Genomic DNA, 24,286 nt, shown 5'->3' on the forward strand with positions numbered 1-24,286 from the left:
TCCGTTTGTTAAAGGAGGATACTCACTCACCCTTTCTCAGTAAGGAACTCTCCCGGCTCAGACACAACCCAGCTCTTGAATTAGCACACAGCTGTAGCCTCTTCCTATTGTTTAAATAGGCCCAGCCCGATCAGAACTGTTTCATAGTTTATGTAGAATTAGACATTGCCATAATCTCATTCACGTGGCCATTGGCCATCCTAAGGCAATCTTTTTATCCCATGCAAGGGAGATTTTTTTTTCCTTGAGCTAAGCAAGTTTTGCAGAAGCTGAAATATGCAGGTTTCTAGTTAAGGCAGTTTTATATTTAGCAAACAGAACTTGCTGTCTATGCTCTTTTCCAGAAAAAGAAGGCACACACAGCAGGTTTAGAAAAGCAGGCATCAGTCAGTCATTCGGTTTCGGCTCTGTTGTCCCAGCTCAGACATAGTCACTGTCTTCTAACTCTGATGCAGCCTAGTATTTCCTTAGTAAGCTCATCATGTTTGATTAGTGTTAACGCTCGCTATTTTCCTTCTGCTCTTCACACACACTGTTCTTTCTGAGCCACCACAACCATCCCTTCTTATAAACCCTGTCGCCCGCCTAGCCCAGGCTTTATTTTTCTTACCTCTAGATTACAGTCTGTTTTCTACATAGCCTTTATTGGCGGTAGGGTAGAGGTACGGTGGGATGGGATGGGGTGGGGGTTGTTTTCTTCATCTCCTGATTACTTTACACAGGTTGCAAAGCACGTTTGTTCTAGTAGGACATAGCTTCCTGTTCTGTGGCTCCGGATAGCAAGAAACTGCTACAACTTGAGCAGCACTCTGGGATAAAGAGTAAGGCGCCCAACCTCTCGCAGGACTTTACCCCTCCCACAGGGGCCCATCTGCCTGCTCTAGGGATCAATGTAGTAGTCCTCTACCCTAGCTGTGTAACAGAATTACCCAGGACATTTACAAAATTGGTTTGGCTTGGCTGTAGGAATAGTAATTAGCCAATGTTGAGGAAACTCCAAGGTAAAGGACTCGGTTTGCCTTCAGAAACCTCCTAGGCTCTGCCAGCCTGGATCTCCCTCTGCCTATGCAGTGTCCGGACACCATTACCCACTGGCCAGACTCAAAGGAATGAAGCTTATCTGGGCCAGGTGGGTTCGTCAGATCGTTAGTCGGCAGTGAATGCCAGGGAGAAACAGCCTTCTCGAGATAGTTATTGGTGAAACAACTCTCTTTTATTTGGGGGGGGGGGATAAGGGCTATGTAAACCTTGGGAAGTGGGTAGGAGTTTTGGGGTGAGTGTACATCATTGGAGTGGGCTGAGGTGCTGGGAATGCTGCATTTGTGTGAAGAGGAATTCCAAGGGCTTGCTGGACATGTCTATATAGGGAGAGAGAAAGTTTAACCTGGAACCTGGCCACCAGGTACGTGACTACCTCAGGGTGGCAGAGGTGGGGGTCCCAAGGCCTAAGCAAGCTGGGACACGCAGGCCCAGAGTAAGGAGGAAAACACTTCTGCCCCTGCTGGTCTCAGGACAGGAGTTTTGGGTTTTGGACTCAATGACCTCACTCTTGCTCTGGACTGGCTCCGCTGGTCACATGGCTTTCTGGCCCCCACAGGCTCATCTTTTTACTGAAGCTCCTCTCTGAGAAAGAGGTCCCAGGATGTCGGTAAACGTATGAACAAAGGTCAAATCCTTAAACTAAGGTGTTCATGGCTGTCAGCATGTGGGCGGACGACAAATGTATCATTAAAGCTGTCAGAGCTTACATGAGCCCTCAGCTAGGATCACTGTCAAAATGATGTGGTAGAATGATCTGACAAAGAGCTGGCCCCGAAGGTGGTGGCTGTGCCAGTATGACAGCTGGGGGTAGGGAAGGCCTTGGTCTGATGGAAGACTTAAGACCCTTGTAGGAAGGAGTTGAGATTCTAAGAGGAGGATCTAGCCAATGGGATAGTCATGTTCCAAGAAACAAATGGAGGAGGGAAAGCTAAAAGACCCGGGTGGTGCAGTTGCTTGCTCTACCCCTCCCAATGTTTATGTGGAGACAATGAGGTATCTCACTAAACACTCTGGGGGAAAATGTTCACAGATACTCCTTTCTTCGTGTGGTACCATGTGAGATCCCATGCCTTCACAAGTTGGGCTCCCAAAGCTGCAACCTAGCACTGGAGTTTTTTCTGGTCTCCACACAGGGCCCAGCCCTAGCTGGGGGAGGGCTGTTGGCACAGGAGTGGGCCCCAGCATCACAGGAGCTGCCCTGAGGAAATTCTTGCCTTCAGTGAAGAGAAGAATTTCAGGATGAACCAGTATGAAGCAGAGTTGGTGTTCATTAAAGGAGAAAATGATACATATTTTAAGCATTAGAGGAAACACACATCAGAGTTTGGGTGTGGGTTTCTGTGAGAATTGTGCTTGCTTGCTACACTAGTCAGGATTTGGGTAAAATTTTTAAAAATTAAAAATAAATTGTTGTGAGAGTTTTGGCTTCTTTAAAAAAAAAAACCAACCAACCCTGCTATGTTTTGTGAATATATCTTTGTTTTAATCCCAGGGGTGGGATTAGGGGCTCGTTCACAGCAGGTGATTATGATATACCTCATGTACTAGCAGGGGTGTGATTTTTGCCAGCTGCAGATAGTTTAACGCTGGGGACTCTGGAGAGGGTAAAGATGTCCTGAGGGTAAAGAGGGTCTGTGGCAGCTGCTGCTCCTTCTGCTGCTGGTGGTTTATGTCGTTGTGATCTGTTAAGTGGTCATGAACAAAAAGATGAGAAGAAATTGGATATCCTGATGACAAAAATTGGACTTGTCCCAAGGAACCCAACACCTTAATCAGCAAGAAGTGGCCTACAGAGGTCTACACCTCCTTTCCCCCCCCCTCTCTAACTTTTTTCTTTCATACTTAGAGTTTCAGGGGTTAAAAGGAATTAGGGTGGGATAAGGGTTGGAAGGGTGGTAGATATAAGAACCCAATAAAACAGCTGAACAAACACTCCACAAATGTAATGAATGAATTATTACTTTCCTTGACTGCTGAGCACTTTGGGATCCCCTTAAATTTTGAACTAGAGACTGCTGCCTCCTTTCTGGCTTTGCCAAGTCTCTTTGGTTCTAGGACTCTGTCTGTTCTGGTACTACATCTAGAAATAATTCCAATTAAATTTTGAGCTTTGCCAGAGCTTCAAGTAACTTTGGATAGGTCACATCCTTCCCAAGAACAAAGAATGGGAAAGTTGTGTCTGAAAGGCGTGTTTCTCTGCTTCCTGACTAGAGTCACATGACCATCCCCCTCAGGCTGCCGCCACTGTGACGTCTCTGCTGTGATGTACTGCTCTGTGGAACTGTGAACCAAAGTAAACCTCTCCTCCCTTAAATTGCTTTTGTGGTGGTACTTTATCAGAACAGAAAAGTAACTAAGATACGTGGTAAATTGATTAATACGGAACTGTCTCTACAAGACCCAGGTCTTATCTCAAAGATTAGAAAATTTTCTCTTGAGCCAAATATGAGTGACCATTGCTAAATATATCAAGAAGATAACAGCAGCCATCAGTTCCTAACAGAGGCAGATACATAACTCCCTTCAGAAATGGCATTTATTACAGTAAAAGAGCCTCAAGGCAGATGGGAACATTAGACAAAACCAGAACAACTATGCAGCTTGGGGTATGATGGGGCCTTAGAGGGAAGGGGAGGCTTCCCCTGGAGAGAAGCTTCAGTAAGAGAGAAAACAAGGCCAGGCAGTGGTGGTGCACACCTTTAATCCCCACACTAGGGAGGCAGAGCAGGTGGATCTCTTTCTGTAAATTCCAGGCTAGCCTAGTCTACAAAGTGAGTTCCAGGACAGGCAATGCTACACAGAGAAACCCTGTTGAGGGAGAGAGAGAGAGAGATGTTGAGGGAGAGAGAGAGAGAGAGAGAGAGAGAGCACATAAGAAAGTGATTGTTATTTGTGAACACACACACACGTATACATAAATATACATGCACACACTAACCATGTATTTTGGGGAGATTTATGAAAAGATTTCAGAACTTTGAGCTGGCAAAGCCATAGTGTTCAGAGGTTAATGGGCTGTTCTGTGGGAGCATGGAAGATAGAGTTGAGAGCAATGCAAATGGTGGGTGTCTGTCTGGTAAATCCCAGAGGGAAGTTTGAGAGTCCACCCAACCCTCTATAAGGGCAATTTTATAGTATTTTGACTTAAGAACTGCTAAAGTGAAACTGTTGCCTTACTGGGATAACTAAAACTCATCAGCTGAGACTGAAGAATCGACTGTGATTAAGAAGGAAGCTGCATCCTCGAAGTGAAATCTTGGAGTATTTCCTCAGGTTCAGCCCACAGATGCTGTGGTCCAGAGTGGGTGGAGGCTGCATCTCATGCTGGCAGAGTGACGTTACAGTCCAGACATCAGGAAGCCTCTTAATATTGCCCCTTGACATACTTGGCCACTACAGTGTAGTCACTGTAAACTACTACAGGAAATTCCCAGTCACTTCTACTTCCTGATCAACAGCCAATAGCTGCATGGGGAAAAAAAAGTTCCTTTCTAATTTCCATGTTGTAGAGCTCATGAAGGAATTCCTCAGCACCCTTTACCAAAAAAATTATCTTACCAATTTGTTGTACAGCAGTTTCCTCTGAACTTAAACCTTTCGCCCTGCAGGGAGGCTCCTTAAGACTCAGGAAACAAACAATTCGGTAAGTCTCAGGATGTTCCCGAGACTTACCAGATGCACAAGGCTTTTCTCTCCTCCAGCCTTTGAACTGCATGTCACTTGTGCAGAGAGCTCTAAGGGTCCGCCTTTCATGAATTATCACCCATGCTGGGATGAGCTTTTGGTGACCCTGTCCTCATACTCGTCCTGCAACTCCAACAAACTCATTGGTTCAAATCAGACATTTTATTTCTTTACTCTGGTCTGTGCATGTCTCCCAGGAAGAGTGTGACATGCTATTATTCTCACCCTTCTTTCACTTCCAAACTTGCTCATTGTTACCCAAGGTTAGGTAGGTGAACAGAAGGGGCCAAACAAGGCTGTGTTTAAATAATGCTACCCAGGCCCAGGCTTCTGGCAGACCAGAAGCCTGTGTTGCTTAGAAATTTGCCTTGCTTAGATATTATTGTTGCAATATTAGTATTGCAATTACTTAAGATACTGACTTTTTTTTATTAAATAGAAAAGGGTAGAGGGAGGACACGGAGTGTTTCTGGTGAAACTCACCTTCTCTGAAGAGCTTGCCTGAATCTCCAGGGAACTGATCCTTTTTATTTCTCAAGGTTTGATTCATACTACCAGTTGCACTTAACACTCAGTCTTGCAGTCAAGCCTACTGATATCATTAGTAGCATTTGAACTTACCATAAAACTGAAGAAGCCTGTGTGTGACTAGGACTAGGGTGGGTCCCAGTATCCTGACAACACAGTCTTTGGAGCAAATCCAAAGACTATTTCTAAACAGGCCCACTTCACCTGTTTACTAATAACCTTTCTTTTCCACTACCTCTGGTGGGTGATGGGCTAGAAGGGAGGTTAAAGCATTTAAGAACCCATAGTAAAAGTAGGTTCTGAAAAAATAAAAGCCTACAGGTTGTGCCCAGCGTGGTTTAGGCATAATGGGTAACTCTGCTTCTAACGTAGAGGAAACGGCAGATTGTGAGGGGTTCGCAATGTTGCTTAAGGAGATTAGCAAAATAGCAGCTACTGCCACTGGGTGGTCTCCTGCCCTGCTCCCAGGGTTGTTTGTTTGTTTGTTTGTTTGTTTGTTTTGCTTCATAGTTTTCGTGTACACTATTTTGAAAAAGTTTAATGGGAAACCCAACAATTCTCTCTGATGGAGACGATTGAAGAGTTGGCTTTGTACTTAAGAGAGTTTTCAGATAGAGGTAGAAGTGCCTGAGGCGTGTTGTTCTCCTCCCACTGGCCCTTTTTGTTTTCCAAGCACTTCTGTTGCAGCTTTAAGAGCTTGGGCTATGACTAAGGAGCCTGGGGTGGGAGCAGGAATCCATCTCATTTACTAAGACAATACAGGTTTCTGAAAAAGCCTTCAGAGAATTCTTACAGAGGTTGGGTTCAGCTGTGGATAGAGCCATAACAGACCCTGAAACCAGCCAGTCATTGATAGATATTGGCATTTGAAAATGCAAACACCAAATGCAAGAGAGCATTCAGACTATTGAAAGCTTGTGGAGCCCCAGTAGACTGGATAAGGGAGACACCTGGTCTTGGGTCTCAGGAGCATAATGCCAATATCACAGGGCAAGTCACAGCTAGAAATATCAGGAATCTAAATGCCCAATGTTTTAATTGTGGTGAACTTTGTCATTTTGTAAGACGAAAAGATTCAGAGGTCAAAATAACAGGTACAATATGGTAATCACAGAAGAGAACAAGCTGGTTCTGGTTGCTGTGAACCGCAAAGGCGTCCAGGGTATTGTAGGCACCGTGGAAGGGGCAAACATTGGTCAAAGGATTGCTGATCCAAGAAAGACACACAACTCGGGAGGCAGAGGCAGGCAGATTTCTGAGTTCGAGGCCAGCCTGGTCTACAAAGTGAGTTCCAGGACAGCCAGGGCTACACAGAGAAATCCTGTCTCAAAAAAACAAAACAAACAAACAAACAAAACAAAACAAAACAAAAAAGAAAGAAAGAAAGACACACAAGGTAACCTTTTTCCCTTTGGGAAACAATCCCAGGGACCTGTCAGTACAAGGCCCTGCAGCAACCAACACGAGCCGGTTTCCTTTGGTCAGTCATGAGGTACCAAGCAGGCGAGGAAATCAAAATTAGGTATTTCTGATCTTATGCATGCTACGGAGGAAGAAGTGCAGCTTTATACCTGGCCACAGATACTCCTTTTACATTAGCTAAGAAAGCTGACTGTTACAAATGTATGGTGTATATGGTCCTTTACCTTCAGGGACAGTGGGAATCATCTCAGGAAGAAGTGGATGAACTTCTCAGGATTTATTGTGTATCCAGGTGTAGGAGATGGGGATAGCAAGGAAGAGATAAAAACCATGGCAAATATGGAAAAGGAGATGCAAATTGAATCAGGGGATAAAATTGCTCAATTGTTGTTGGTTCCTTACATCAAGGGCAATGCTGTATCCTGACACTGGAGACTGGACTAGCCCAAAGAACTACTTCTAAACAGCACACAGCTGAGCCTCTTGGCTTCTTCTGGATTGACCTGCCGTTGCTGATTCATGAACTGGGGTTTGCGAGTGGATTGGGATGCTGCTGCTGCTGCTGCTGCTTTGTTTGAACTGAACTGCTGATATCCCAACAATGCAAATTGGATTTGCTCCAAAGAACAATCTCTAAATAGAACCACTACCTCCATGTCCAAATAAACTTTCCTTCCTACTACCTCTGTGCCACGCACTCTGGTCGAGTCAGCTTAAGCCGAGAGGCTTAAAAGTCACTCATGAGGCAAAGAGTTTCAAGGAAGCTCTCTTTCTAGAGTCTGGCGTTTTTTCTAACCCATACATTAATTTTTTATTTTTGCGTTAGTCTAGTGTATAGATCTACGTGTTTTCTTTTTAGTATTATCCTATTATAAGTGCCTTTTAAGATTGAATTTTGACATAGCTAAAGCCTTCCACCAGTGTCCCAACAGTCCTAGAATGTCCTTGAGTAAGACCATGGGCTTGAAATTCAGTAAGAATGTAAAAGCTAAGTCACTCCCTTACACAGGAATTTACCATTACTAAGAAAGAAGAAAGTTTCAGACCAAAGGAGAAACCAGAATAGATACTTAGAACTATAGCAAAGTTACACCCATACACACGTATTTACAATGGCCTAAGGGGAAGGTAGACTATATAATAGACTAAAATAGAAACTATGGCAAGGGCACGAAGCCCTTGACCCTGGCTTTTAAGATTAGTGAATCTTAGGTGGAGCTCTTGTTGATCTCAGTTATTATTAATGAATTTTATCCCAGGTGGTTCCTGTTAGACATTTTGTGTTTGCATTCCTCTGTTTTATGTAAGATTCCAGTTACCTCATTTTGTACCTTGCGGGTATGTCACCCAACTTCCTTATTGTCTTCTGTATAAAAAGTCTGATGCTCAAGTTGTAAAAATACATTCAGGAGCCGGGCGTGGTGGCGCACGCCTTTAGTCCCAGTACTCGGGAGGCAGAGGCAGGCGAATTTCTGAGTTCGAGGCCAGCCTGGTCTACAAAGTGAGTGCCAGGACAGCCAGGGCTACACAGAGAAACCCTGTCTCGAAAAAACAAAAAAAAAAAAAACCAAAAAAAAAAAATACATTCAGATTCCACACGACCTCTCCTGTGTGCATCTGTCTGTCAATTCATCCTACGCTTTGTCCACCCGAGACTAGAGACCTGTTCCACGCAGACAAAGGGTCCCAGAGGGTCTATGGCACCTCTGGTGGGTGGTGGCCTGGAAAGGAAGTTAAAGCACTTAAGAACCCTTATTAAAAGTATGTTTTAAAGAATAAAAGCCTACACCAGTTTGCAAGGAGCTGTCAGTCCAATTGCCAGCAGCCCAATACTGAATAAATATTGGGTGTGGTTAGTACTGCATCTGTAATAACAACATTGGGGGGATGTGGAGGCAAGAAGATTAGAAGTTTAAGGTTATCTCCAGATTTATAGTCGGTTAAATGCCATCTTGAATTACATGTGACCCTGTCTTGAAAATCAAATAAACAATAAGTCTTGGTGGCTGAGATGTTTGTTTCACCTATTATTTTATTTTATTTTCAGAACTTAGCATGATATGTTTATAAATGAATGAGTAATCCACTAATGATCATCAAGGTCATCTTTTAATACAGTGGCAATTTTTTGGTATATAGGCTGATATTTTTAAATTAAACATTCCCAAACCATCATACTATTTGAGTCTGTCAATGTAGTGTTTTACACTAGAGATTGAAACTAGGGTCAGTAAGGCAAGAACTACCAATAAGCTACAGTCTCACCCCGACTCCCTTTCAGCATTCCCCTCTTTTAGACATGGTCTCATGATGTAACCCAGAATAGCCTTGAAATTGTGATCTTCTTCCTACTGCCTTCTGTTCAGACTGAATTTTCTAAAATTATTTTTCAACAAAAAAATTACAAAAGTGATTAGAATCCAATGTAAAAATTTTTCTGGCATGATTTGAGAATAACATCTTTTTTTTTTTTTTTTGTGGATTTTTCGAGACAGGGTTTCTCTGTGTAGCCCTGGCTGTCCTGGAACTCACTCTGTAGACCAGGCTGGCCTCGAACTCAGAAATCCGCCTGCCTCTGCCTCCCAAGTGCTGGGATTAAAGGTGTGCGCCACCACGCCCGGCTGAGAATAACATCTTAATGTGCAACCTCTGACCACTTTGGTATGTGTTTTCTACATGCAAGACCATTCTCTTTCCTAAGAACAACCACCAAAATCAGGAAGTTAACTGCCATTACAACCTTAGGTTCGACCCCAGCTCTCCCAACTAACGTAAAACCTCTGTTCGTTATCACAAACAGGATCCAGTACCTGCTGCATTAGTCACACGTCTCTCTAGTCTTCAGTATTCTACAACAGTGGATCAGCTTTCTTTGATTTGTATTACCTTAAAACCTTTTTTCTTACTGGGATGGCACTGGTTCAAGACCTTTGAGAGCTAGGGAATATCCAAACAAAGCATACAATGTGTATATGCACATACATCTCTATAATTATTTCTGTGTATATACATTTACTGAAGAACCCTGTCTGCTGATATCTCTAGTTCTAATCCTAAAAGCCACCTGGGTTTCTTCCTTTATGTTTTCCTTTCCTGGCAGAAAAACATGACTTTCATTAGCTTTGATATATGGGCTTATATTATCAAAGGTCAGTTTAACAATCTCTTATTGCTCCAGCCATCCTTCCTCAGTTAATTCCCCATTTACCTATGCCAGCCCATCTGTCATGTGAATGAACATTCCTTTCACCTTGCCGTGTATTACTGTCCACATAAGATGCTTAAGATAAGATTCTGTCTGCTATAGCTAGATACCCTCATATCTAATTGTTTGGTAAGGGGAAGAGGGAGATCTTTCTTTCCTTCTAACTTGCATTTACTCTTCGATGCTACATTAAAAAAGAGAGAGAGAGAATATGAGGTTGGGTGCATGTACTTGGAGGAGTCTGCTGTTTGAACAACCAGAGGCAAGGCCTCTTTTACTTCATTTCTGAAGAGCAGTGGATGTTAGTAAACCTACAGGGGCCTCACATGGTAAGCAGGGCTTCAGTTTCTTTTGTAACCTGTCACTTTTAGGATGTCTTAGAATCTGACATTGGTGAAGAGAGATAGATGGTGTGGTTGGGACCCACGTGCAGCAAAGGAGTCTGGGGTTCACTGGTGACAGCTTCTGAGCTATGCTGGAATACCCATTGTGGTTTCTTGTGGTCAACACTACAGAGAAATACTGTAAGCCTCTGGGCCAAAGCTGTGGCTCAGAGCATCTTTCCGTGCTGAATGGAAGTTTTCGTTCCCACATTCTTCAGTCATGGCCCCAGATGGAGCCTCCTCCTCTCTCCAACCTTCCACCTCTGAACATCTGTTCTATAGCAATGGTCTAGGGTTGAGGGGATAACGGGCTACATGTCTATGACTCTGAATAACTATGTGGGGGAAGCAATGGGAAGAAAGGAGACTCAAAACCCTGCTCAGGAGTCAGAAACAAAAACTTGAGGTCCAAACCCTAAGGCAGAATCATTTATAATATGCTCAGATCTTCACGAATAGGACTTAGGTAGTGTAGTCCCTAAGCAGTGCACCACAAAAGTCGTCAAAGCAGTGGCCAACATCTCCTTCCCGCCCTAGCTTACGTTCGGCTGTAAGATGCCCCCAATGGTGGCGCAATGACACCTCCTCGGCCTGCCTTTGTCACGGGAGCTGTCCATGGTGGCACATCTCCTTTCCTGCCTCAGCCTACAGTCTTCACTAAAGAATTACCGCAGGAGCTGTCTACAGTAGCAGCACCTCCTCTCCAGCCTCCCAAAGCAGCCCCAGAGAGAGGGCATCTCAGCAACTGCTGCCTGTAAGTGGCTGGAAAGACTTCCCTTCCTAGCCCATGAACCTGATGCAGGGAAAAGGGGGTGAAAAAATGCCAGCATTCCCTGAGCTCCCCAAGCTCAGGATTTGAAATTCCACCAATCCTCAATCTGGAAATCTCTGCCCTGAAAAGCTCTGCCCCCTAAACAAACAAACAAACAAACAAATCCTATATAAGCCCCGCCCTTTGTCCAATTCCCTGCTGCCTGCTCCCGGGAGCAGAGGGTAGCCATCTCTGAATTCATTCCTCCACACTCTGGACCCTCCAATAGATCTCTTTTATGAGATTTGCTGTCTGGTGTGACTCTCTCATCGGAAGAAGCCTAGAAGCAATGAAAAGAAGAAGCAAAGAAGTGGGGTGTGGATCCTGAGCTCAGATAGGGATACCCTCCCCTGGGAGCTGCAATGCCTCTGTTGAGGCTTCCTCTCAGAGCTATGTGGCTTCTGCTCCACCCCACCCCACCCTCAGTGTCTCAGGATGCCTTTCCAATGGGATACCTTTCCCACTCACAGCTGGCTTCTGAGTCCCAGGAGACCTCCCATCCAAGCAGAAACACAGATGGGAACACCTTACTAGAACATATGGCTGGCTGAAAACTCAAGAGATCTGCTTGATTGTCCCCAGGAGTATTGGGATTAGAAGTATGTACAACCATGTCTGGCATGAAACTCTTGCTTGTCTTGCATCTGCAAGGCCATAAAATTCTGTTTCCAATTAGTGCCCGAATCTGAGCATGTCTGGAGATTTACCTATTTCCTCCCTTGAAAATATGAGCCCTGGGACACTCAGCTTTGGAGCTGAAGTAGATGGGCATGTCTGTTCTAAGCCAGCCCACCCTCATCCTTTCCTCAAACTGGCTTTTTTCTCCCCTACTTCCCTAGGAAATGGATCCAAATCCTAAAGAGAAATTGTAAATCATGTGGCCTTTCTTCAGAGATGTCTGGCCTCTGGATGGGATTGCTGGAACTCAGCAGGGCCTTCTACAGTATGCCTAGGAGAATGATTGGGGAATGGAGTAAGCACACCTCCCCAAAGTCCTGCCTCATCAGATGAGCTTATAGATAATCCAGACTCCGACTGCCAGGCACAGCACTGGCACACTCATCACACATTGGTTTCTATATACCTTATTAGGATCATCACATTGGACAACTTGATCCCAGCACTTCAATCTAGATCTAGACAGGAGCCTGGCCACTCCAAGGGAGATAATGCTACTGGCTTCAACATTCTGATTTCCATAGGCCCTCATAGACAGCTTCGAGATTTGCTTGACTGCCACAGCAGTGCACTAAATCAACTTAGGTTGGTCCAGTTTAATACTTAAGGTTCAATACTTAGACCTCCTAACAAAAGCACACAGGAATTTGCCTTGCCAAGCCTGTGTGCCCTGTCCATATACTCTTTCAGAAAGAAAAGGAATCTTTAAGGGGTGACAACCTGGGTGGGGAGGTATGCAGGGAGATGGGCAGACTCAGAGGAGAACAGGTCACTGAGCAGTGTTAAGGGGAAAAAAGAAAATTAGTAGGTTGAGGATGCAAATGGGTCAAGGGACATTCTTGATTCATTCTGTAAAGAGTCCTTATTCCTGATCGTGTTTGGGTATTATTATCCCCAGTGGCTTCTGCAGGGTCAGATGAGTAATAAGAAGTCCTCTTGCTAAGTCAGCAATACAATAGGAATGATGGAATAGCCACTACTGAAAAAAAAATTGCTCTAAAGCTCTTATGTTGAGCTGGCAGTTAAGAATGCCTACAACTGGGCGGTGGCGGCACCTTTAATCACAGCACTTGGGAGGCAGAGGCGGATTTCTGAGTTCGAGGCCAGCCTGGTCTACAAAAGTGAGTTCCAGGACAGCCAGGGTTATACAGAGAAACTCTGCCTCGAAAAACAAAACAAAACAAAACAAAAAAAAATTAAAAAAAAAGAATGCCTACTACTCTTGTAGAGGACTTGAGTTTGGTCCCCAGCATCAACATCGGGCTATCCATGCTTGTAACTCCAATCCCTGGTAATCCAATCCCCTCTGGCCACCAGAGACACCTGTATACACATGGTTTTACATAGGCAGAGACACATAAATAAAAATGAATAGATCCTAAAAAGAAAAAAAGATCAAATATCAATGAATCTTCTCAACTATACAAGCAGAAAAACTAGAAATCTAAATTTGAATGTACAATTTGATTGAAGTTTTGCATCAATTTAAACAAACATAGACATGGCTAGACAAATGTTTGGCATTTCTGGTCTAGATCTGGTCACATACTTGGGTAATGGTTATCTGTTGGATCAAGCCTATACCCCTTGCTTTTGAGAACTGTTTCTAGGTTTAGTCAGCTAAGTTTGTTGCTGTTGTTTTTCCTGCAATTAGAGAGTAGGTCCAGTGATACATGCTCCCCAAGAGAATTTGCTTCCATGCTAACCTGTACCATATGCCTAACACATATATGCAGGAATAGGTATAACACCCACTCAATGCAACAGAGCCAAAGAACAAGTAGTAAGCAGCATAAGCAGCACCAAACCATAACAACTATTTATTGAGCGCCAACTATATATGTGCTATACTCAGATTTTCAACTCAAACCCAGGGGTTGTGTTTTTTGAAGTACTGTTGATGGAAACACATCAAGAATTTCTTTAATTACTTACTCCTGCTTGCAGTAAGTTTCCCCTACATAGTTTGAAGAGCCAGGGCTGTTCGTGCCTTTCAGATTTGCTCCAGGTGACACCCCATCTCCAATGCCAGCATCATTCACTCTTATTACTGTTGCGGTGCCTTTATTGGAAAATAGGCTACTCCAGGAGTGTCTAGTTCATTTCGGCAATCTTAGAAACTGATCCACGAGTTTCCATGATGCTCTCTAAATAATACAATAAACAAGACCCCAGATTTGAGAACTGAGGCTCACTAAGCCACTCCCCTAACCAGGCACTTCATGAAAGTTGGTATATCCATGGAATATTCACAGCCTGGTGAGGTACACTGCATATTTTACAGATGAAGAAACTGAGAGCCAGAAAAAGAAATGGGTCACACAACTAGAGACAAACCTAGTCACTTAGAAACTGAGGCTGGGTAACCTGATTCTCTTCCTCTTTTAGCCTCTTATTCTATACAGACACAGCAAGCTTGATAAACGGCAGCAAAACTGGAGGGCAGGGGACCCAGATTCTGCAGTTAAGGATGAATGAACTGTCACAAAAGATTGAGGAGACCCTTGTATGCATGTGGTGCAGACAAGTGCACCTCTCAGGAAAACAAGCAGTCCCTCATTGCTTGGACTCTGCTCAAAGACTATGTGGTGCTCTGGGAAACCTTGTGACTCCCATATATGATAATGTTAGCAGCAGAAATACATTTGTGTGGGCAACCTCCTCTATATCAGACAAAAAGGCCACACTGAATCTCCAAAGTCCAGAAGTCTTCACTATTCTTCCACTGATGGGAGTAAGGAAAGGGGGTGAGGGGCGCAGGGGGATTTTCAAGGGAAGGGACTGAAGACTAGAAAAGAACGAGATGACAAATCTTGGGCCTTTGCCCTGCCTAGAACTACCATCAAGTATCCTGAACTCAACATCGATTTCTTTGTTTCTACCTCAATCTCCAGCACCCTACTGTAAGCAGTAGAGAGAGTTAATGAGTGGTGAAGAGTTCCTCAAACGGTTTCTTATACCCAGAGTTTATGTAACAATCCCAAGGTCAAATTCTCCAGTTCTTTTGCCAAGACATAGCCTTTCATCATCCCCTTTGGTCCTCCTCCAACCTCTGGCTACTGTAGTCCTCACGTGGACTTTGGTTTGTAATCCTCTTCCTCCAGAGAAAAAGGAGTTGTTGCTTTTGTCATGGTTAGCCTATCTGCAGCTGGGGCAGGAGCTATGTGGTTTTGGGCATCTAAAAACTTTCTTCTAGCTAATGGAGATTCTGAATGAAATCTCAGAAAACAGGACTTTTGTGTGTGCATGTGTTTAAATCTTGTTTCTCTGAAGGCAGACAACAGCTCTAGTGCTGTTCGTCTGTGGCTCAACCCAGATGCCATTTGTGAGCCCTATTAGTGGCCCTTAATTAAGTCACCTTAGGGATGTAGAAAAAAAGGAAGAAAAAAAAAGACCTAACAACACCCTGGTCCCTTCATTGAAGCCAGGGATAACTGCAGAAATTCTCATCTTGGAACATCCATTGATGTTAGACAAGGTTAAGCGTTATGGGCAAAGGCTTGCCTTATTAAGGGGCAGATGGAGGTCTTCTTGCTAATGTGGGTCACCTGGTAGAAGAGCAAGTGGGAAATCTGACTGCAGCTCTTGACAAACCTCCTGCAAATGTAAGGCCTTTGCCTGTGTGCATAGGCTGGTGTCCACAAAAATACTAGCTGCAATCAGGAAACTTCTAGGGTTTCTTGCCCGTGTGTGAACACTGATGGAACTGTGGTGTGAGATTTTTTGCCACATTCTGGAAAGGTCATTTGCTCAAGTGGATGCGCTGGTGTTCAGTGAACATGGTGATCTCACTAAAGCCACGACCACATTCAAGACACCTGAAGGGCGGTTCTCCATTGTGAGTGCGCTGGTGCCGTAGGCAGTTTGAGCTATTGGTGAAGTTCTTGCCACACTCACAGCAATTGTAGGGCTTCTCACCCGTGTGTGAACGCTGGTGTTCTAGCAGATAGGAACTTCGCCCAAAGCTGTCTCCGCACCAGGCACAGAAGTAGGGTTTCTCGCCTGTGTGACAGCGCTGGTGCTGTAAAAGGTTAGAGCTCAGGCTGAAACTCTTGCCACAGAGGCCACAGCGGTAGGGTTTCTCACCAGTGTGAGTTCGCTGGTGCTGGATCAGGTTGGAGCTAACCCTGAAAGTCTTTCCACACTCAGCACAAGCATAGGGCTTTTCCCCAGTGTGCACCCGCTGGTGTTTTGCTAGGTCTGCACTGCGACCAAAGGCCTCTCCGCACTCCATGCACTTGTGCGGCCGGAGACCCGAGTGAGAACGACGGTGTTTAGTGAGATTGGAGCTGAGGCTGAAGCAACGGCCACATTCTGGGCAGGGGTATGGTTTTTCACCAGTGTGAACTCGGTAATGCTTAACCAGATCTGAGCCACGCCGGAAGCTTTTGTCACACTCTGGACAGCTGTAAGGTCGGTCACACCCATGGCTGCTTTGATGGTGAATGAGGTCAGAGAGACTGGGTACGGCCAGCCCACAATCCCTACACTTGAAAGCTTTGGGGACTGCAGGATCACTGGTCTTGACAAAGGTTTCTTCCTTGGGGCCAGAGCCTGACCTACATAAGTACTGCTGGTCCAGCATTCTTTCCACGGGGGCTGGTTGTTCCGGCCGCGCCAGGAGGGGGCGCTCATGTAGCGCTGTCTCGCGATCCAGGGGCGACCTGGGGGCTCCCGGGAATTTTGACGTCGGGTTCTCCAGCAGCTTAGCCCCATCTAGATTCTCCCTGGTCACTTCTGGAGCCGCAAGTTCCATTGCGGCCGAAAAGCGCTCGGTTTCCTAAATGCCACCCGTTTAACTCATCAGCACAGGTGGAGAACGGGGCACTGGAGGCTTGGAGGCCGGTACCGGAAACGGAAAGGTCCCCAAGCCCGAGAGACTCTAGGAAGCGGCAGCGAACTTTCCCGGTAGGTTTAACTCTTTCACTCGCTTGGCGAGACCTTTCTGTCGGGAACTTTGCACTTTTGAAACGGCTTGGGGTTCTGCGAGTCTGTCAGTCCGGCTTTCGGGGCCATTGATCACCGCGCTTGAGGGTTGCCAATCAAGTCTGAACGTCGCCCGCCGACAAGGACGTACCGGGAGCGAAGTGGCTAAGTCACGTTGGGGAGCACAGGAAAGCACTAAGACTCCACCGCGGGGCGTCTGATCCTAGGAGCAACAGTTCACTCTTCGGCCCCGGGAGGAGTTTCTCACCCACCTAAACTGCACTCAGCTTGGCGCCGACTACATATCCCAGCATGCACCGCACGCGCCTCTCACTTTCCCACAGATAAATACCATTCTCGCCATGTCTTCTGCGACTGTGCAAGTACCGGAGTTCCAGAATCTAGAACTTGAACTTCCGACTCGCAAGATAACTGCGGCGGCGCTATTCCGAGGAGCAGCCTGGCCACGCCCCCCTCTTCCAGTTCCGCTCTCTCAGAGTACCGGCGAGACGCGGGGCGGAGCCTGAGGCCCGGGCCAAGATGGCGGCTGCGAGACCGGCCCTTACGGACTCGCTCTCGTTTTGCCTCGCGCAGCTCACGGCGGCGGCCGGGGAGGGGCCAGGTGGGGGAAAGGACCCAGCTACCAACGAGACACCCCTGGGCCGCGCGCTCTTAGCTCTTCGCACGCGCCACATCAAGGCGGCAGAGGGGATTGAGCGCTTCCGGGCACGCGGCGGGCTCCGCCCCCTTCTCGCCCTGCTCCGCCGAACGGCTGCTGCGGGCCCCGCCCCGTCCCAAGCAGCCTCTGGCTCCGCCCCTTCGTCGGTTGCGTCAGCTGGTTCTACCCCTGGCCACGCCCCCGCTGCCGAGTCGCTCTTGACGCCTTCGTTGCCACTGCGCCTGCGCAAGACGCTGGATTTGGCGCTCAGCATTCTAGCCAACTGCTGTACAGAAGGGGCGTGCCGGGCCGAAGTGCGGAGACTTGGAGGCATTCTCCCTTTGGGTAAGTGCTCCGCCCCCATTTCTTAGAAAGGTTCCAACCCACAGTATCTGCGCTGCCCTTCCATTATGCCAGGCCTCTGAGTACAGGCTTTGTGATGGTGCAGCGCCACTCATCTCCTCAGGTGTGATGCTATGTGACGTCACCGCTCTCTCTATAAATTATACCTGGACCTGCCCAGACCAGAAGTAGGTACTGACTCCTGCCTCACTTTTGAGCAAGTGGCTTATACTTTGTTTTTGGTGCTTCTCGGGGACAGTGCCTGTCCCTGTGCAAGGCTTCACATGGAAGAGCAGGAGGCCAGAAAGTGTAGTTTTAAAAGTTAGAAAGTGAGTTTAAAAGTCAGACATACCAAGCAAATCATCCAACCCCTCCAAAGCAAGAATTCTTTGTGTAATAACAATAGCTACCCGACAGGATTGAAGTTGAATAGAAAATGAAATTCAAATGTACAATGCCCAGACTCCAAGCATAAGTGGGTACTTACACACAGGAAACAAATTCCAGCAAAGGATCAGCCTTTCTGTGTACGGGGTGATTTGGCGCCTCCTTATGGTGACGATGGGAACAAAGTTGCATCATTGCCTGTCCTGTATCTCAATTTTGACAAAAATCTTAATTTTTAAAGTGAAACATTTTTATATTTAAACTTGCATAGATTGCAAGTAATGTGTTTGACAGTAGGCTTGATGGAATGCCAAGTTCTCTCTAACCTTGCCTGCCGTGCTGGGCCATATTGCCTTTTGATTGGCAGGGATAAAAGTTGACTTGGTTCAAGCCAAGTTACCTGGACTACATGACCACTTCAGCCACTCTTCCTGACATATTCCTTTCTCTGGTAATACCCTCCCACCACAGTTGCCGGAGTGTATCTTGTCATTCCCCTTAAAACCCTTTGGTGGCTTCTGTGGGCTTCACATTTATATGTTGACTCCTTGGACAGGCATTTGAGGGGCTTTGTGAAATCATAGAACAGACACTATAACCCTGGGGCATTTGGAAAAGCTGTTACAAACCTGAGGTACTCTAGCCTTTCCATTTACCATCCCTCTGGCAAATATCCATTCAGTCACTCCTCCAGCTCTTGCTCCTCTTTTAGCATCTTCTGAAGACCTTCTCTAACCCTCACCTCTCTTTCCTCTCCCTCCCTCCCTCCCCACTCTCTCCTTGAGATGTTGGGGCTTGGCTCAGGGTTTGGTACAAGCTAGACAAGTACTCTGCCTCTGACTTATATCCCCAAACGTTTGCCACATTCTTGCTTTGGTTGATTAGAAACAAATAAACAGTAGAGCCCTCAAGCAGACAAACTGTCCTTGCAGTGACCATTCTTCAGTGTGTGAAGACAGACAGCATCCAGAACCGGACAGCACGTGCCCTGGGGAACTTAGCCATGGAGCCTGAGAGCTGCAGGGACATCCACTCTGCTGGTGAGAGGCTGTGGGAGTGGGCTAGGCAGAGATTCGCTGTAGGGCTTGGATGTCTACCCTTGCTCATTACGAATCTTCCTCTTCCCCTTTTAGGTGCTGTTCCCTTTCTTGTTGAGAGCCTTACCGCCTGCCAGGACTCACAGTGCCTACAGAGCATAGTTCGTGCCCTCCGCAACTTGGCAGACTCACCCCAGCACCGTCTAGCCCTGGCACAGCAAGGAGCAGTGCGGCCACTGGCTGAGCTCCTGGCTACCGCCCCAGACCCTGCACTGACTGCGGCCCTAGTCCGTGCTCTCTTGGAACTCAGCCGAGGCTGTTCCCGGGCCTGTGCTGAGCAGCTAAGTCTGGGTGGGGCACTGGGCCCCCTTGTCAGCCTGGCTTCTCACCCTAAACGGGCAATACGTGAGGCAGCCATCCTGATCCTCGCCAACCTGTGTGCTCAGGGTCTGGTGCGGCCTGCACTGGGCAATGCAGGTGGCGTGGAGGTGTTACTAGGTGAGCTTAGGCGGCGGCGGAGTCCCGGTGGGAGCAGCTCAGCTACTCAGCAGCCCCTAGTGCGAGCTGTGTGCCTCTTATGCCGGGAAGCCATCAACCGGGCTCGGCTTCGGGATGCCGGTGGTTTGGAGCTGCTGATGGGTCTACTGCAGGACCCGGGTGCCAGTGCCTGGCACCCACGTGTTGTGGCTGCTCTTGTAGGCTTCCTTTATGATACTGGGGCCTTGGGCAAGTTACAGGCTCTGGGACTTGTACCTCTTCTGGCCAGGCAGTTATGTGGTGAAGCTGGTGAAGAGGAAGAGGAAGGAATAGAAGCAGCTTCCTGGGACTTCCCTGAGGAACGGACCTCTGGGCAGGCAGAGGGAGGAAGCTTCCGAAGCCTCAGGTGAGTCCTCCTATCAGGGCCTGAGGAGGGATGGTGCTCTGGGGGAGGGAACTTGTGTCTGCTACAGCCATCTTCCTCACCTCTGCCTCTGTTCTGTGGTAAGACGCTTACTAAGACTGGTTCTTGTGTCTCTGCTCTCCTCTAATATGACTGAGATCTGCCATCTGACCATGGCCCCACCCCATCATCCAGAACTCTGGGCCCTATCCAAGTTGATTGGGGGTGGCATGTGTCCTGCTTACAGTAGTATGCTGTGGAGCCCCAAGTCTTGATTGATTGATTGATTGATTGATTTATGATTCATTGATTGATTTGAGATGGTGTTTTTCTATGGAGTCTAGGCTGCCTATATCTCACTATATAGCCCAGGCTTTCCTTGAACTTGAAGCTCTTCTGACTGTCTTAGGCTCTAGAGGAGTTCTTGGTCTGTTACCATCAGCAAAACATAACTGGTTGACCTCTCTGAGCCACTGACTCCTTGTGTGTGCAATGGAGAATAACAGCTTATGGACCCACAAAGTCATTGCAAAGACTCTTCCTTACCTAGCTCCAAGCAGTGGTCAGTAAATGTCAGTCTTGTGAGCTGACTACATCTCCACTCTCACTCCCTGACAGCCTCCTCTCTAGTTCCTAAATATGACGAGACAGTGCCTTCTGAGCGTCTATATCCAGAACACTCTTCCTCCTGTGTGCTTTCATCTCTCCTTCCGTCTCTTTGGTTGCTCTTCTCTGTCTAGAATATTCTTCCTCCTTAGGCTTTCATCTCTCGCCTCTGAGTCTGTGCTTGGTTCTTACAGTCTCTGTAAGGAGTCACGATCACTGTGGTGTTTCCTGGTTCGCCTGCTCTGCTCTGCTCTCCATATCCCTCTCCCTTCTGTTCCCACCCCACACTGCAGATAGCACTACCATGAAAGGTTTGTTCTGTTTTGTTTAGCCAAGGGGTCTCACTGTAGCCTAGCCTGATCTTAAACTTACCCTGCATCAGCCCCGAGTGCCAGGATCTCAGGCACAGAGCACTGCATACCTGCTCAGGCCAGTTGCCCTATGAGCTGTGCTGTTTCTCCTCAGTAGATCTTAAAGGTGTGTAAAGAGCTGTGGCCTTCCTTACTGCTCCTTTCTTCCCTTTCCTCCCTTTCTGTCTTCTCTCTCTCTCTCTCTCCCATCTGTCTGCTTTTCTTTCTGTCCTTTGAGACAGCGTCTCACTAGGCTGTCCTGAAACTCACTATCCCAGGCTTGCCCTGATCGTGTGACGCAGGACCATCTTTTTGATTCTGCTTCCTTGCCTTGGCTCTGGGTTCAGACTCCTTTTCTTCCTGTCCTCTGTAGGTTGTGGCTGATTTCTGAGGGTTATGCAGCAGGCCCTGGAGATATCTCCCCAGATTGGTCTCCTGAGCGTTGTCCGATGCCAGAGCCATCTGAGTCAGTCAGTCCTACCCCTGGCCAGACCTCAATGTCGACACCCCGCACACTTCGCAAACCTGGCCGTATCCCTGCTGCCACTACTGAGGAGCCTTGGGGCCAAGAGGGGCCAGCCCTGTTGCTGTTGTCACGCTTCTCCCAGGCTCCTGACCCAAGTGGAGCTCTGGTGACTGGCCCAGCACTGTGTGGCCTGTTGGCCTATGTGACAGGTGCACCAGGACCACCAAACCCACGCGCACTCCGTATCTTGGCGCGCCTCACCTGTAATCCTGCGTGCCTTGAGGCCTTTGTGCGCAGTTATGGTGCAGCGCTGCTGCGTGCCTGGCTGGTACTTGGTGTCTCACCAGATGACTGGCCTGTGCCACATGCCCGGCCTGTACACCGAAGCCAGCACCGAGAGCTGGGTATGTTTCCCCTATCCCTACCCACGTGAAAGGCCCATTTCTTCCCGTACCTTTTGTGAACCTAGAACCTCTCCTTCCTACTCACTTGCCTGCTGTCTCCAGCCTAACATCTAGGCTGCTCAGCCCCCCGACACGGGGGGTTTGAGAGCCCTGGAAGGCAGGGATCGTTCCCTTCTGATCCATAGCCCTGGAATACCGAGAGTTCTATTCTGTCCTTTCCCCAATCCTTGGGGCCCAGATAACCGGGTACCAGGTTTGGCTCCTAGTACCCTAGAGGCTGACCTTTCTGCATTTCTTTACCCACTCTGTTCTTGGCTCTGTACTGTGCTAGGCACACTCACTTATGCCCTCAGGCCAAGGCACCATGTCCTCACAGGCTCTACTGCCATTTGCATCTTAGGAGTACCTTGTCTTCTGTGCCTGACTCTAGACTGTTTCCATCTTTGAGGGCCTAGATCTGCAGGCTGACATCCACATTTCTGTTCTCACCCTTGATTTTTAGTTCCTCACAACCTAAGCCTGTCCTCGAGCAGTGCTCCTCACGCTCGCTCCTCTGTTGATTTCTTACTGAGGTTTTACGCTCCCCCTTTTACAGACGCAGAGTCCTGTCTTGCCCATAGCACCCTGCTCTTTAACCCTGCCTCCCACCCTGACCTCTTGTGCCTGTCCCTGCAGGAGAGATGCTGCTGCAGAACCTGACTGTGCAGGCTGAGTCCCCCTTTGGAGTAGGTGCCCTCACCCACCTGCTGCTCTCTGGGAGTCCTGAGGACCGCGTCGCCTGTGCACTGACCCTACCCTTCATCTGCCGGTGAGGGGGAATGGGTGCCTCGCGGGGATTGTGAGCTAGATTGCAAGTCTCCAGCCCTGCCCTTAGCTTGCTGAAAGACCCCTTCTCCCCACAGGAAGCCGACTCTCTGGCGCCGCTTACTTCTGGATCAGGGTGGCCTCCGCCTCCTCCTCACAGCACTAACGCAGCCGGCTCCACACCCACTCTTCCTCTTCTTTGCAGCAGATTCCCTGTCCTGTCTGCAAGGCCTGGTGTCTCCCACTGCAAGCCCAGCCCCTCTACCTGCCCTGCCCTTGGAACTTGACTCACCTCCCCCTTGCCTCTACGAACCTCTGCTGGGTCCGGCCCCTGCCCCAGCTCCCGACCTGCACTTCGTTCTGGATTCAGGCCTACAGCTCCCTGCTCGGCGGGCTGCTTCAGCCGCTGCCTCCCCTTTCTTCCGGGCCCTGCTATCCGGCAGCTTTGCTGAAGCCCAGATGAATTTGGTGCCACTTCGCGGCCTGTCCCCTGGTGCAGCGTGGCCTGTCTTACATCATTTGCATGGCTGCAGGGGCTGTGGGGCTGCTCTGGGGCCCATACCCCCACCTGGTCAGCCCCTGCTGGGCTCCAAGGCTGAGGAAGCTCTAGAAGCCGCTGGCCGGTTCTTACTGCCTGCACTGGAGGAAGAGCTAGAAGAAGCTGTGGGCCGCATCCACTTGAGTCCCCGGGGCGGCCCGGAGTCAGTGGGTGAGGTATTCCGTCTAGGCCGGCCCCGGCTGGCTGCCCACTGTGCACGATGGACACTAGAACCAGGGCAGTGCCCAAGAAAAAGGGCCCTGGCCCTTACGGGGCTCGTGGAAGCAGCAGGCGAGGAGGCAGGGCCCCTCACTGAGGCTTTGCTGGCTGTGGTAATGGGGATTGAGTCATAGTGCATATGCCCTAGGCTAAACTATTGGCATCCCTGGGAGAGGACCCAAGGGATGAGTTGGCTGTAAAGGAGGCTTCTCTCAGCCTGAGAGAAGACTGCAGAAGGAGCTATCCTCAGGGACCGAGGAGAAAATGGAACTGAATCCCAGGATGAAGATCTAACGATCCATAACTCAAAAGCCAATACCAGAGTCTGTGCAGGAGTCCAAGGGACAGCTCAGGCCCAGGGTCTGGCCTGACTCAGCACTATGGTATTGAAATTAAACACCTGAGATTTGAACACTGCTGTTGTGTGCTTTCCCCTGGGGGTACCCCACCCACTTACCTGCTGAGAGCTCCCCGCTTTGACTCAGGGCATCTTGGGTTTCAGGGTTCAAAAAATCATCTCCTGGGGGTTCCTACAGACCTGGGGCATGGTGGGTTTTCACTAGGATGGAGTTTTGAGCCCCAGTGGAGGCCTGCTTTCTGTTTATAAGTCCTCATTGCTTGGACACAGCCACCCATCTAAATACATAACCTGGCCAGGGTTAAGAGGTTTGGGCTGGGTACTCGTGTGGAGCATGGCAGAACACTTCTGCCTTCTGACTGTCCTTTACCTATCAGGCTGTGTCTGTTCCAAGCTCTTGAGCCAGTTTTTTCAAAAACCATTTATTAGTGTAGTAGGTATGTGCAGGCCATGGTCCCTATGTGGAAGTCAGGACAACTTGAAGGGAACCATTCTCGGCTTCCATCATCTGGCCCTAGGGACCAAATTCAGGGCATCTGGCTTGGCAGAAAGTACTTTA

General features: G+C 48.0%; 2 protein-coding genes across 2 annotated transcripts; one reads left to right on the top strand and one right to left on the bottom strand.

Annotated features, from left to right (window-relative positions):
* Positions 1 to 13,239: 13,239 nt before the first annotated feature.
* On the bottom strand, positions 13,240 to 17,117 carry LOC110298757 (zinc finger protein 239-like). Its single transcript, XM_021168186.2, has one exon. It carries the CDS (start codon positions 16,506 to 16,508, stop codon positions 15,495 to 15,497), a length of 1,014 nt encoding a protein of 337 aa, XP_021023845.1. The 5' UTR covers positions 16,509 to 17,117; the 3' UTR covers positions 13,240 to 15,494.
* On the top strand, positions 16,446 to 23,786 carry Armc5 (armadillo repeat containing 5). The gene is made up of 6 exons (XM_021168185.1): positions 16,446 to 17,681; positions 18,998 to 19,105; positions 19,199 to 19,985; positions 21,312 to 21,808; positions 22,484 to 22,616; positions 22,711 to 23,786. The coding sequence occupies exons 1-6, from the start codon at positions 17,219 to 17,221 to the stop codon at positions 23,501 to 23,503; spliced, it is 2,781 nt and encodes a 926-aa protein (XP_021023844.1). The 5' UTR covers positions 16,446 to 17,218; the 3' UTR covers positions 23,504 to 23,786.
* The last annotated feature ends 500 nt before the right edge of the window (positions 23,787 to 24,286 follow it).

This window comes from Mus caroli, chromosome 7 (genome assembly GCF_900094665.2).
Source record: "Mus caroli chromosome 7, CAROLI_EIJ_v1.1, whole genome shotgun sequence".
Taxonomy (NCBI): Eukaryota; Metazoa; Chordata; class Mammalia; order Rodentia; family Muridae; genus Mus; species Mus caroli.